General features: G+C 64.5%; 1 protein-coding gene across 24 annotated transcripts in view; it reads right to left on the bottom strand.

Moving 5' to 3' along the window:
* MYO18A (myosin XVIIIA) overlaps positions 1-14309 on the bottom strand; it is a 129394-nt gene that overhangs the window by 41699 nt on the left and 73386 nt on the right. For 22 of the 24 annotated variants that reach the window (XM_039508192.1, XM_039508191.1, XM_039508190.1 and 19 more), the window contains 11 exons: positions 14057-14199; positions 12810-12910; positions 12296-12359; positions 11534-11678; positions 9174-9185; positions 7292-7465; positions 6003-6093; positions 5353-5545; positions 3945-4031; positions 1213-1354; positions 205-364 (listed from right to left, as the gene is read on the bottom strand). In XM_039508192.1, the coding sequence (XP_039364126.1) occupies positions 205-364; positions 1213-1354; positions 3945-4031; positions 5353-5545; positions 6003-6093; positions 7292-7465; positions 9174-9185; positions 11534-11678; positions 12296-12359; positions 12810-12910; positions 14057-14199 (1312 nt within the window). The remainder of the gene's footprint in view (positions 1-204; positions 365-1212; positions 1355-3944; positions 4032-5352; positions 5546-6002; positions 6094-7291; positions 7466-9173; positions 9186-11533; positions 11679-12295; positions 12360-12809; positions 12911-14056; positions 14200-14309) is intronic. The other 2 variants (XM_039508188.1, XM_039508184.1) reach the window with 2 other exon arrangements.

Genomic DNA, 14309 nt, shown 5'->3' with positions numbered 1-14309 from the left:
CAGGGCATGGACCAGCGCCCAGCCACCCCTGCTCAGCAGCTGCTCCTGGGGGACTGGAAATTAAGGTTTTGCCTTTCAGAGAGCGTGAACCACCCCGGCAGAGCAGCCACGCCAGCCTCCCCACTCCCTGGGGCCTTGTCTTGTGCCCGCTGACCCCAGGCCCTTCCCCCAGCCACAGCCTCTTACTGCACAGCCGCTGCTTACTTCTGAGAGTCCTGCAGGAGAGCCGCGGCGTTCTGAGAGGCTGGGTTCTGCCGGACGTAATGCAGCCAGCCCGTGGCGTCGTACTCCACCCAGTTGGTGCCGTAGCTGTGACCCAGGAAGAAGTGGCGGGGCTTGTCGCTTCGGAGTAACGGGCTGTGGCCTGTAGGGACAGAAACCCCACTAGTGAACCGGTCCCCAGCAGGGCCAGAGAGTCCCCCGCAGGCCAGGTACCAAGAGGCAATCCCTGTCCTGGGCCAAGAAGGCACAAGAGCAGTGCTCCCTCGAATCTGTCCCACCCACGTGCCGAATGAATTTTGTTATGTGCACCAGTATGGAGGCCACAGGATTTCTGGGGCGGCAGGATAGGCACCTCTCCCCTGGCCCCAGCAGGCCTGGGCCGGGAGAGGGCTGCTCCGGCCACGCCACCCCGGCAGGTCCAGGCCCCAGGCTGAGTTGGGGCCAGGGGAGAGGCAGTTTGGGGGCTGGGTTAGGTGGGGGCTGGGGGAGTGGCAAAGCCCTGGCAAAGCCCACACACAAGGAAACAGAGGCTAAAACTCTGTGCCAGCGAGTCTCAGAGCCCAGGTCAACTGTTCCGGGCTCATGCTGTGGGGCGCAGAAGTGTCCACTCAGGCTCTGGGCCCCTCCCCGGGTCTCCAGCCCGAGCCCGTACACCCAGTTGGCTATTGCTAGCCCTGCAGCACGAGCCTGGGGTGAACAGCACCGACCACCCCAGCAGGCAGAGCTGCCAGAGCTGGAGAGCAGCCCTATGCACAGGACAGGAGCCTCCCCTCCCCATCTCCTGCCCAGGTGCCCCACCCTCCCCTGGAGGGGTACATGGCAGGGCCCCTGGGCCATGGCTCCTGGCACGCACAGGCCACATGCGTTGTCCGTTTCCTGTACGAAGGACACAACTGGACTGAAAGCCTCACTTCGGCGCGAGCCCGGAGCGGGGAGGGGAAGAGCGCAGAGGGCCTGGCTAGGCCTGCGGAGGGCTGGCTCCCCCCTTACCTTTCTTATCTCCCTCCTGGGGCCCGTAGTAGGCGAAGAGCCGTTCCAGCAGCGTGTCCTCGTTCCCCGCAGGCTGCAAAGCCTCCTCCTCCAGCAGCCACAGGAGCCCACGGGCCTCATCCGTGCGGGCCAAGGAGCGCACCTGCAGAGACGGTCCCAACCGCACGCATCACCCGAAGCGTGTCTGCTCCCCACCTGCTGGGCACGCGGGGCTGGCAGCATGCGCCCTGCTTGCCCTGGGCCGAGAGCCCCCCGAGAGGGAGAGAGGTGCCGAGGGTGGCTATGCCCCAGCCCTCGGGAGTCTGGGACACGTTCCCCAGGACCAGTCAGAGCCTCGCGCTGAGTAACACTTAATAGATTCTTTGCAGAGAAAGAATCAATACTTAATACCCGAGCCAGTAAAACACACGTCAGCCCGGAGCGTTCGCACTTAGCCACCGACGTGCTCCACATCCAGAGACAGGCAAAACCACCGTGCAGAGCTCCGAGAGATGCACCCACCACATCTCAGGCCCACGCTCTCCCACTCTGCCGCTGGCTGCTCCCCTGGCTTCTCACCGGGGGCCTCCCTGCTCCATCCATCTGAGCTGTCAGTCTCTGCACGCACGGGCCTGGGCGCAGAGTGAAGCCACTCAGGTTACTCCAGGAAGGCAATTCCTGCCCTGCAGGCTCCCGTGGGCTCAGGGTTACTCGATGGCATGCGCCCCTGGCTGGCTCACTGCCCTGGGCCTGCACTCCTTTCACTCCTTTACCACTTTGTGGCATTTACTATCGAGCCTGTGGCAAGATCTCCGCTTCCCCGAGTGCCTGCTGGGCCGGCGGGCAGGAGTGCTAACGCAGCTGAGCACTCTGCCTCCTGGCGCTCCCTGCACCGCAAGCCAGGCTACACGGTAAGGTCCCCCTGCCATTGCCACCCTGAGGATCAGCCTGGCTGCCTTCGTCCCTCCCATCCCGGCCCCATGGTGCCAGCGCGCCCCAGGCAGACTGCTTCTTCCCTCTGATGCCAAGCCCTGGCCCTGCCCATCGAAGCCCTGCTGGGGAAGCTCTTAGAGCCGGAAATGCCACGGGGCCTCCCTAAGCTCCCTGACACTCCAATGGGCCACAGGACCCTTTGCTTTCCAGCCTGTGCTGTCGCGCTGCGCTGTTCAAGTGCTGCTCAGTCCTGCCCCAGAGACAGCTGCCTTTCAGTGCCGGGGGAAGTGACCCTACGCAGTCAGGAGGGCAGGCCCCCATGTGTCTCCCGCACTCAGCCCACCAGCTCCTGGCAATGGCGCCTGTTTCCCAGGGAGCTTCCAGGTACCCAGCTGCACTCTCCAGCACTGCCTGGTGATCAGGGCAGGGCCTTCCCCTGCCGTAGTCACCGCTAGCGGGGAGGAGAAGGGCCCTGGCAGCGTTGGTCTGATTCCGAAAGCTCCATGAATGACAGCAATGGATCGGTGCTGAACGCAGCCCCTCCGTCGCCAGGGGAAGTGGCAGCAGCGGCTCTCAGGCCTGCTGTTCTCCTGCTTCTTCACTGGCCGAGGCATTAACGGGAGAGGTAATTACTGGTGACAGGGCCCCACCGCCCCAATCTCCCCCCGCTTGCCTTGAGCCGTCTGCCCGGCACGATCGCCCTCCCCGGCACGCCGAGCAAAGCCGCCCCACGGCAAGCCCCAGCTCGGCAGCAATGTGGCCGGGCTCCAAGGGAAGCGGGGCCGTTCCCAAGCGTGGGCACAGAGCGCTGGGTGGGACGGGGCTGAGAGAGGTCTGGGTCTGGCATATGGAAGCGCAGCAGAGAGCAAAGCAAGGGGGGCTGAGATCACCTCTCTTCCCCCCCAGACACTCCCAGCAGAGAGCTTCCCTCAGGGTGACCCTCAGCCGCCACCCCGCAGAGCCGCCAGCAGGATGCAGGGACCAAAAGGGGAAATGGAAACAGTTCTCCCACCCGAGAGCTGGGTGGCCTGGGGACGAGCGAGGGGAACGCCGGCCCCACGAGCTGACGCAGAGGCCATGGCCCACCCCAGAGAAGAGGTCAGACTGGGAAGGGACGAGACAGACTCTGCCTCCCCGCTGAGCCCTCCTGCCCCTGCATGGGGAGGGCCACCTCCCTGACAGCTCTGCAGACATCAGGACTAACTGCATTCCCCTGACCTGGCTCTGCCAGCACGTGGGCAGATCAACGCCACCCGGAGCAGATCAGAGCAAGCCCCTGCTAACAGCAGCCTCCCCCCCCAGAGCCAGAAGCCTCTCGCTGTTAGCGCCAGGTAACCAGCTAGATGAGCGCTGCTGCTACCGGGCAGCTCCCAGCACAGCTGCAATCCCAGCTTGCTTCGCGTGTGACACTGGAGTTAACTTGGCATCTCCCCACAACGGAACCCCAGGAGTGCATCTGCCAAGGGACTGAGGGGTCTCCTCTGCATGCAAGCAAAGGCAGCAGAACCTCCTGCAGGCTTCTGGGCGCTGGTGACTGGCTGGGTTTCTACCGGGTGTAGCAGGAACAGGGAAACACCCTGCTTGGAGCCATGGAGCCTCCCCTCACCCTGTCTGCACACAAGAAACCTCCCAGGTTCCCCTGCCCAGCCCTGTCAAGATCCGGCCCAGAGGAAAGTGCAACTCCCTGGTCACTGCTTAGACAGGGGGCCCTGCAAAGCTGCTGGCTCAGGGAGCAGGTGGTGCTCTGGGCCTGGAAAGGAGCTTTCGACACAGAGGGGAGAGGAGAGAAATTCTTGCCATGAAAGCGGGTGTGTGCTTACCAGTGCTTGGTGTGAGGCTTGGTCTACAGTGGCTACAGAGCCAGAGGTACTGGGCTCTATGTCATCTAATGCAAGCTCTATGCTTTCCTAGAGAGGACGGACAGACGAAGGGTTAGTGCCTGTGTGACTAAAGATCACAGTTACGGGACCCAGAGAGGGTCAGTCAGTACATTAGTCTGAATAGAATCTACAGGCCATTAGACCACAGGGGTTTCCCTGGAGACCCCCAGTCTCCCTCCCGGTGCACAGGGGACGAGTTCGGTCAGCCCACCGCCCCGGGCTGCTCAGCTCCGGAAGGGGAGTCCCTGGGGCAGGGGAGCGGGGTCACGGCCCTGGCCAGTGTGCACTATTCAGGGGTGAGCTGGGGGGACCGGGCTGGGCTGTAATCACACCCGGGGGGCACTGCCGTGTCCCCCAACAGGGAAGGCAGAGCAGTAACCAGGCAGCGTGCCAGGTGTGAAAGGAGTCGGCCCCCTGGGCAGCGCAGGAGGCAGAGCGAGAGCTCCCAAGGCTGGGTCACTCCTCCAGGGCGATGGCAGAGCAGCTGCCGCTGGGGTGTTTGGAAGGGGCTGGGAGAGGGCCCATGGTCCCCAGTGAAGTGAGGGGGGGGGGCACTGGGCAAAGCGTCCCTGGGGAGCCATCTCAAACAGACGGGGGAACTGAGCCTCCAGGGTCTAGCCAGTCCTGGAGTCATCACCAAAGGGTGGTGCCTGGGTCACAGACACCAGCACCCCAAGGAGCTGGGCTGAGACCCAGAGCCAGGGGCAGGAGCAATGACCATCCTGGGCTGGCTTCTCACCAGGCCCTCGCCCCCAGAGAGCCCTCCCCAGCCTGGGAGTTCAGGGGTAGCTGGGCCGTGCACACAGGCAGCGCAGCAGAATGGGCGCACCCTTCCTATGTGGGCACTGAGAGCCCACCCAGCCGGGAGCAAAGGGGGCTGGGCCCAATTAGCCCGACCTGACTGGTGCACACGGCTCCCCTCCCACCCTGGGGAGTTTGCCAGGAGCCACCCCTCCATCGCTGCCAGGGGTGACTGCAATGCACAGGGCTGCTAGCAAAGCCACCAGTGCCCAGGGCAGGGCCAATGGCAAACGGCCTGTTCCCGGGGAAACCCCTGCTTCAAGAAGCACCAGATTCAGAGCTACTGATTAGCTGAGTCCTGTCTAGGCGTGACTGCCCGCGTCACCTACAGGGTTAGAAATCAGCTGGAGTCTAGTAGATGCTAGAGCAGAGAGGAGACAGCAACACAACTAGCTAAGGAAACAGCCTCCGCTGCCCCTTCCACGTGCCCTGGGCAGGCTTCTCCGCAGCGGGGGCTCTCCAGTCCCTCGCTGGGCTCCTGCCGTGTCTGCTCCAGCTGGGGAGCAGGTCTCTGCCACGGGCCGAGACAGGGATCCTCAGGCAATACCTCCTTGTATCTCTCCAGCTCTTGAGTGAAGGTGCGCTCGTGGAACAGCGTCTGCAGCCGCTCCTGGGCGTAGTTGTGGCACAGCTCCTCAAAGCTGGCCCCGCGGCTCTGGTTTGCCAGCTCGGGGTTCTGGAAGCCTGGGGTGTCCACAAGCATCATGGAGCACAGGGAGTGCTGGCTGGATTTGAGAGCCCTGCACATGGGGGAGAGAGGGGCTAGGGCACGCAGGCTCCATGCAGGGCCTCGTCAGGAGCAACCCCTGCAGCTCCAGAGGAAGACAAGGGCCCCGGAATGCCCTGGCTACACGCGTGAGGTGAAGCACTTCCCCCAGCTGCCCTAGGGTAGCGCTCTCCGCTGTCCCTACGCCCGGCCTGGGCCTCGCTCCCGGCCCCGGAGCACACAGCGGGACGGCTGCAGGGCCGGGAAGGAGAGCATGCCAGATGAGGTCCCGTCCCCGAAGGGGAGCCTACACGGGCTGGAGCACGGACAGCCAGGGCGGGATGCTGAGCTCCAGCAGCAGGACAGCTTGGTGCTCCGGGCTTGGCCAACACACATGGGGCCAGGGCAGCTCCTCCCAGCAGGGGGAGCGAGGCTCCTGCCCTCCCCCCCCCGCACTGGGTGCTCGGCTTGGCCCCGGAGCAGGTGCGTACCGGTTCAGCAGCGAGATGAGCAGCGTGAAGAGCTCTGAATACAAGCCCGAGGCCAGGCCTTCCAAGCACTCCAGAGCCGTCAGCCTGGAGCCTGGGGGGAGAAATGGTTCCAGAGTGAAGGCGACTGCACCCTCCCCTGCAAACACCCCCCCATACGCTGTGCAGCTCAGGGCCAGGGCAGGACCGACTTGGGGAGCTGGGGCAAGGTCTAGAGCGCGGGGGGGACGTCAGTGCTACACTGGCTCCCCGGCTGACGCCCTCTCTGGGCCTCTGTCCTTGCCTGTCAGAAGAGGGTAGCGACTCGCAAGGGCCTGGATCCCTTGATGACCTCAGTGGGAGCTGCTGGAAGCGGGCAGAGAGCAGTGGCTGTTTTGGAGGAGGAACCTGGGGTAGGACTGGGGCCCGTCAGAAAAGGGGGTGGGATTCGGGGGCCTCCGCTGTTTTCTGGGCTCAGACCGTCCTGTGTTCTTGTCCACAGCTCGGGCGGCTCCGTGCTGGGCAGGGGGAGAAGGGGAAACCCAGGGTTCAGCATCTCCAGTGAGCAGAGCCAGGTAGCCTGGGCCGCAGCTCCCACATCACCACCCTCCTTGCAACCCGAAAGCAACGTGCTTCCAAAGTGACCCCTGGTAACAGCCGGCAGCCCCAGAATGCCTGGGCACGGAGAGGAAGGGCAGCTCAATGCTTTGGGTGCTAGCCTGGAACTCGGGGATGGGGCCCGATCCCCGCTCTGCCAGAGACTGGCTGCATGGCCTGGGGCAGTCACAGCCTCCCTGAGCCTCGGCTTCCCTCGGTACCAGGGGAACAGCCCTGCCCTGTGTCTCCCGGGGCTGGGCGGCTACAGGCACTGAGGACTGTGACGTGCTCAGACGATGGGGCCCAGCTCAATACCATTCAGAGATTCATGACAAGGAGATGATGGGGTCCAGGGGAATCACCCTGTCTGAGGTGCCTCACAATCCTATGTGTTGATAGGGCAGTGCTATTACCCCCCATGGGAACAGAACCCAGGGAGGCAAAGTGACATGCCCAAGGTCGCACAGGCAGTCTGTGGTGGAGCAGGGAGTTGAATGAATCCAGGTCTCTCAAACTCCGGGGCAGTGTCCTAACCACTGGCCCATGCTCCTCTCCCACTTGGCTAGCTACAGACCCAGGAGGGCGTCAGCTGCAAAAGAAGGCAGATGGGCCGGGGAGGGAAGACAGGCTCCGTGCACCTGTAGGAAGTGCCATCACCTTGCTCGATGCTATCGGCTCACACCACCCACGCCCCATGTGCGGCAGCAACCCAGTACCTGAGCCATCTCCCAAGCCGGCTTCCTCGGGCCCCTGGCGGAAGGACGTGGATCGTTGCAGGCTCCCTTTGGGCTGGTGCTTGAAGACAGATGAAGACAGCTCCTCCAGGCTGCAGCCCAGCAGGTAAGCAGCCTTCTGGGCCCATTCGTGCCGAGCAAACTGCTTCCTCCCAGCTAGCGGGGAGAGAGAGAGTCTTAGTGCTGGGAATGCAGCCGGTTCCCCGAGGGGCTGTGGGTCTTCGAGGGACCGGGGGCTGTCTAGTGTCAGGGGCATCCCGACCCAGGCATGGGGCCGGCGGCAGGTGTCCTCAGAGAACAGCAATGCCGGGGAAAGAGATTCAGTGCAAGTCAAAGCAGCAGCTAGGAGGGGCTAGGGAGCGCGGGAGGGGACGCGGGAGTGTCAGGGCTCGGCGCAGCCAACCCCGCTGTGCAGCCTGGCCACTATTCGCTCACGCAGCTCGAAGAGCTCGGTGTGGAGCGGGGCAGACTGGGCCGTAAGGAACACGGAGTCAGGAGTTTGAGGAGAGGACACTGGCACTCAATGGCGGAGGCCGATGGCGGAGACATGCCGCCATGCTGGGATAGCAGAAAGGTGCTCTCGTGTTCCCAGCTCAGCCACAGATTGGCCACCCGGCAGTGCCCCGAAGCCAGGGCTCCACACAGTGCCCGCCTGGGACGGAGGAGCCACCTCGGCGGTGGGGGATGAGCCCGCTTCAGTGCAGGGCGACGCAGTGCACGTCCCTCCCCCCCCGTGTCAGGGAGCTGCCCTGGATCCTGGCTGGGCTGTGTCTTAGGGCGCCTCTTGGAAAAGCGGGAGGAGCCGAACTCCCAGCAAGGCGCTGGGCAGAGCTCTCGCTGCAGCTCTTCCTCCAACAGACGCCCCCCGCTGCCCTGGGGGACGGGAAACGCGGGGACACCTGGACCCGAACGCCCCCGGCTGCCTGGGGGATGGGGAACGCAGGGACACCTGAACCCAAACGCCCCCGGCTGCCTGGGGGAGGGGAAACGCAGGGACACCTGAACCCGAACGCCCCCCGCTGCCCTGGGGGAGGGGAAACGCGGGGACACCTGAACCCGAACGCCCCCCGCTGCCCTGGGGGAGGGGAAACGCGGGGACACCTGAACCCAAACGCCCCCGGCTGCCCTGGGGGAGGGGAAACGCGGGGACACCTGGACCCGAACACCCCCGGCTGCCCTGGGGGAGGGGAAACGCGGGGACACCTGAACCCAAACGCCCCCGGCTGCCCTGGGGGAGGGGAAACGCGGGGACACCTGAACCCGAACGCCCCCGGCTGCCCTGGGGGAGGGGAAACGCAGGGACACCTGAACCCGAACGCCCCCGGCTGCCCTGGGGGAGGGGAAACGCGGGGACACCTGAACCCGAACGCCCCCGGCTGCCCTGGGGGAGGGGAAACGCGGGGACACCTGAACCCAAACGCCCCCGGCTGCCCTGGGGGAGGGGAAACGCGGGGACACCTGAACCCAACGCCCGGCTGCCCTGGGGAGGGGAAACGCGGGGACACCTGAACCCGAACGCCCCCGGCTGCCCTGGGGGAGGGGAAACGCAGGGACACCTGAACCCAAACGCCCCTGGCTGCCCTGGGGGAGGGGAAACGCGGGGACACCTGAACCCAAACGCCCCCGGCTGCCCTGGGGGAGGGGAAATGCGGGGACACCTGAACCCGAACGCCCCCGGCTGCCCTGGGGGAGGGGAAACGCGGGGACACCTGAACCCGAACGCCCCTGGCTGCCCTGGGGGAGGGGAAACGCGGGAACGCCTGGCACCAGGGAAGGAGCCGGGGACACACAGGGAGAGCGAGTTAATGGGTAACACGTGGAACACAGCGGTGCGGTGCGGAAGCAGAGAGAAAGGAGGCTTTACCTTCGTCGGTGTCTGCATTGCCAAGGGACGGCATGCACCATGCAAACAAAAACAGGGGTTAGAATGCAGCGGTGACAGCTGCTGCCAGCGAACACCTGCACTGGGTGGACGGGCCACCCCTGGGGGGCAAGCGTGGCAAGCCAACGCACACTGGCACACACACACACAGACACACACACACACAGACACGGAGATGTCACCTCCCGCCGGGACCCCTCCTCGGAGCCAGGCAGCCACAGAAGGCACACGCCAGCCCCCAACCCAAGGCCCGGCCCCCATCTTTCCACTCGCCCCCCTGCCCCCCATGCCAATCCTCTGCCTGGTCTCACCAGCCCCGACCTGGGGCAGGTCTGGGCCCGCACAGCCCCATGCGAGGTGGCACTGGGGCCCCATACAGAGTCGCCAGGCCGGAGCCAGCGAAGACCGCCGCCCTGGGAGCCTCCCATCAACAGGGCAGCCAGTGGGCCATGCTCGCAGACAGAGGTGCTCTGTGGGCCCCCCGGCTCGGGAAGCCCTGAGCTTCTCTGGGGCCATCCGGGGACCTTTCCACCTGGCCCCGCTCAGCGTGGATCAAAGACAGCCCCTCCCTCAAGCAACTGCCCATGGAGCTGCTGGAACGCGGAGGGCAGCGTATCTAACCCCAGCTCCAGGGCAGAGCGGGGGCAAGGTTGGGCCTGGATTGAGGGCCGGCCCGTGTACCGAGGGGCTGTGAACCAACCTCATGGGCTGCCCCGGCTGCCAGTGGGGCAGTGGCAGTCACGCCACGGGGGATGGTGGGGACACCGTAACGTGGGCCCTTCTCCCCCTCTCCAGCAGGGCCTCTGTCTGCTTAGTGACACACCGCACGGATAAAGATCACCTTCACGTCCCCTGAGCACGGTACCTGGCAGAGCAGGATCTGCAGCACACAGTGACTGAGGCTGCTCCCACGCAGACCCTGACTCCACTCCGGCCCCCTCCCTCGCCACCAGTGCCACGCTGCCCCCTAGCTATTAATTAACACCAGTGCCGGGGGTCTGCTCTCGCCCCAGGTCCCCTCCAGCTGTGGGATGTTAGGATATCACCTTCCCCTGCCCCCTGCCCCCACTGCAAAACAGCCCCTGTGGTGCAATGGTCTGAGGGGCCTTGCCCGGCGGTGCTCTCTGGGCTGTAAAATCCAAGCCCTTCTAGTCACAGCAGGAACCTCTGGGACCCCCGTCTCAAAAGGGAAATCCCAGGGCGCCAGCGGGGAGCAGACGCCAGCGTGACCCACTGCCGGGGGGACGGGGCGAGAGCGCGGGCAGACAGACTTCCCCAGAACTCCACCTCGCAGAGAGGAGCTGCCGCAGACGCGACCCAAGCCCTGGAAGCTATTCTGGCCCCTACCCGTCCTGGTATCTGACAAGGCCCAAGGCCCGGGAGAGCCCCAGCTCAGGGAGAGCGCTGAGACCTCCCAGATCACGGCCCGGGCAAACCCAGCAGCTCTGTGTCTCTTCACATGGAGCCCGTGGCCCTGCACTTGCACCAAGTCCACCTGGGGCTCTGCCTCTCTAGGCACTCTCCCAGCTCGAGAACTGGGCCTTCCAGCCAGTGCCGAGACACAGACCTGGCCAGAGAACCTGCCGCATGCCCTGCCGGGACAGCCACAATACGCCAGGCCTGACCACACCAGCCTGGAGGGCCTCCTCAGAACTAAGGTCTGTGCAGGACAGTAGCAATCACCCCTGTGGCCACGAGGCTTTCCCCGAGCCAAGGGCTGGAAACCCAAATATCTTCCCAGCACTGCTGCCTCAACTCAGGACAGGCCTCAGATCTGCTCTGCTTAGCCTCAGCCCCACCCCACGTGTCTCTCCTGCAGCAACCCAGCGCCAGCAGCAGCATACCCGTGCTGGGGCTTCCCTGCTCCCTCCCATTTTGTGGGGGAGGGAGGAAGCTGGGGAACACTAGGGCTGGAGCCAGGGCCGTGCAGCGTCCCCTCCCTCCCGCCCCCAGTGTGTGGACAGCCTTGCACAAGGCCCTGAGGTCAATGGTGAGCTGGTGATTTCCCTTGTGCATGACGGGGTGAAAGCTGGGTGGATCAAGCACTGGGGATGATCCTGGCCTCAGAACATGCCCAACGGGCCCCTGACCCACTGGGTGCAGCCAGGCAGCACCAGGTCTCCAAGCACACAGGGCTGCCGAGGGGGAAATAAGGAAGTTCTACTCAGGACTCACTAACCCCCAGGAGTAGTTCTGAGAGAGCCGCCCATGGGCACTGACCCGCCCTGTGGGGATCGGCCTTTCAGTGACCTCTCGGGAAACAGCCGTGCACAGAAAGGCAGCTCAGACCGGCAAACCTCGGCTTATGGAAGCGCCCAGGGAAGTTCTGAACAGTTCGTTACCTTTGGTGGCTCCTGCGGCCCCCAGATGATAGATGGCCCCCAGGACAAGCCAGAACGCCTTCTGCTCATCGCTGGAGATGCCCAGCACCTTCATGGCAGCCTGGAGCTTGCTGAATTGCTGGGCTGCCTTCTGCTTTTCTTCCGGCTGGAGAACAAGGGAACGCGGTGCCACTGCCTCAGTCAAAGGGGTGGCTTTTCTCACTGCCGGCTAACAGCCACCTGCTCTGGGCCGGAGCTCCAGGCCCCACCCTGCTCCCCTCACCCCAAGGCCAGGTCTGCATGGATCTCTGCCGCCCGGGGTGCCCTGGAGAGTACCTGGGCCAGGGCAAAGCAGGCGTCCCCGCAGAAGGACAGAGCGGGGCATCGGGCACATGCAGGGAAGGCTTTAGTTAAGCTTTTAATTAAAAATCTACATCAAAGGCTAATCCTGGGCTCAGGTAGAGAGCAGAAGAGTAAAGAGATGGAGCCCAGGCGACGCAGAGTCCATCTCTCTGGGAAAGGCGGAGGCTTCGCAGTCACCGTGCTGCATCGCTCCCTGGGAACTGGCAGGCAGCAGCAGCCCCCAGTGGACTGCCCAGGCCCCCAGGTCTCTGCAGCTGTTCTAGCAGCCCCGCAGTGACTGTCGGCCTTGGACTGTCATCCGAGGACCCCCCTGCTCAGCCAGGCCCCAGCCCATGCTGGGTCAGGCCTGCGAGGTGAGCCCTGCCCATGCAGGACTGCGCCCCTGTAACACCAGCCCCGCCCGGCTCTGCCCTGAGTCACCTTGGACAGTGGCACAATCCCAAACACGCTGGTCTCTGCTAAGTGGCTGAAGTGAAGCTCGGTTCTGTGGGGATAAAACACAGCGTTACAGGGCCGGCCGACGCTGACAGGCCCCACGCCAGGGCCAGGTTCCCCCGAGGCCTGATGCAGCTCGGACATGCAGGCTGATCTCTACACACCACGCCCTGCCACAGGGCGCTGAGGCAGCTTCCGGGACCCTGATCTCTCTCTCTGACCCCTGCAGGCTACGTGCCTGATGGGGCAGCCAGCCCACCCCCCTCTGGCCCCTGCCATCTCCAGGACCTCACAGAGACACCCATGGGCCTGCAGCCCCGTACCCAGAGGGCTGAGGCTGGCTCTCAGCCATGGGCGAAGCAATTCTTGGCAGAGGAATGGCTGGAGCAGAGCTTAGAGACCCGCCAGCGTTCAGACCGTCACCACAGCTGGGTGCAATGGACGCCGTTGCCAGGGGAGGGCAAGAGGCAGTGATGGGGGCAGTTGGCGCAGGGCTCACCTGAGGGCATTGTCCGTGCCAGCCAGCAGGTAGTAGAAGACATTGAAGGTGGCCTCGTTGGCCGGCCGCTTGGTGACCCTCAGCTTCTCCAGCAGCATCGTCTGGGGACCAGAACGGAGACATTTGGGGCAGGGCTGTGGCACACTGCCAGCTGCCCACCGGCCAGGCAGCACCAGTGCAGGCCGAGCTCTGCTCACCAGGGCTGGGCCTGCTGCAACGGCAGCCCAATGCACCGGGCTCTGCTGGCCCCTTACCCCCCAGCCTTGCGCTTTCTGACTCACGGGCAGGCAGGGACCATCTCTGGGCTGCCTGTGCCCAGCACCATGGGCCCTTCAGTGTTATCCCAACAGACACAATCAATTACACCCAGCCTGTCTCTAGCAGGGGCCCTCCAGCTGCCTCAGTGAGAGGTGAAATCCCAGTCACACGCTGGGTGCCAAGCCTTCCCTGGGGGCTGAGCTAGTCCCGCCTGCCCGCCAGCGGCTGCCTCTGCCCCATGCCCAGGGTGACGCTGAACGCCCCGCCCTGTCTCACCCCAGGCCAGGGTCGCTCTCCATGGGCGGCAGCTGATGAGGTCAATACAAACACTGGGAAAGCGACAGACTCTTTGAAGCCTCCTCAGCCTCCCTGAACCTATCTCCCTGCAGCTGATCAGCAGCTCGTGTTACACGGGCGTACAGAGGCTGCGCTCTCCTTACCACGCTGGTGCCAGCTTTTATGGGTGGCGGAAGGGAGAGAGACGCCTTGTTACTGGAGACTAATGAAAGGAACTCAAGGCCAGCTGCGAGGGGCCTTGCCACTAGCTGTGCAGTGCTCCAGATGTGAAGGAAGAGGAGCACCAGCGAACGGGGCCAGTCATCCCGGCAGTGCAGCTGCTGAGCGTGGGGGTGAGCACACAGCTCCCTTTCCAGAGAGAGCCCAGGCAGGCACCTGCCAGCGCCAGGCTAGCCCCACGCTGAGACCAGCAGGGGCAGCTTCAGCGCTGATCTGATCTGCAAGGAGGGGAGAGCAATCTCCGGCCCCACCGGGCCCCTGGCTTCCTGCGGAGCCTGCCAAAGGCAGCTCCCCATTTGGGCCAGCGGGACAGGCCACAGGTCCTGTTAGGAGTCACGTGCCAGGGACAGCCCCAAGCTCTGAGCTAGGTACCAGGTCCCTGTTCTGTGCTCACTGCCCAGCGCCATTCAGGCCCCCCCAGCCGTACACTCAGCACACCCCGGGCGTGTTCTTCCCCCCCAGCCCCTTCGCACCTGTATGGAGGCTGAGGCCACCTGGCCAGCCTGATCGAAGTCCAGCGAGAGGATCTGGGAGAAGCGAGTGGCATTGCCGTTCATACTGGTGCTGCTGTTGCCAAAAGCCTCCAGGATGGTGTAGAGCGCCTGCCACTTCTCCACTGTGGGGACACGAGCAAGAGGGCATGTGCACGGCCAGCCCCATGGCCCAGAGGGCTGCGTGAGTTACAGAGCAAGTGCCTCTGTGCCCGCGGCGCAGGGACAGAATGGG

Source organism: Mauremys reevesii, linkage group 20 (genome assembly GCF_016161935.1).
Source record: "Mauremys reevesii isolate NIE-2019 linkage group 20, ASM1616193v1, whole genome shotgun sequence".
NCBI lineage: Eukaryota > Metazoa > Chordata > Testudines > Geoemydidae > Mauremys > Mauremys reevesii.
This window is presented reverse-complemented; position numbering and strand designations above follow the sequence as displayed.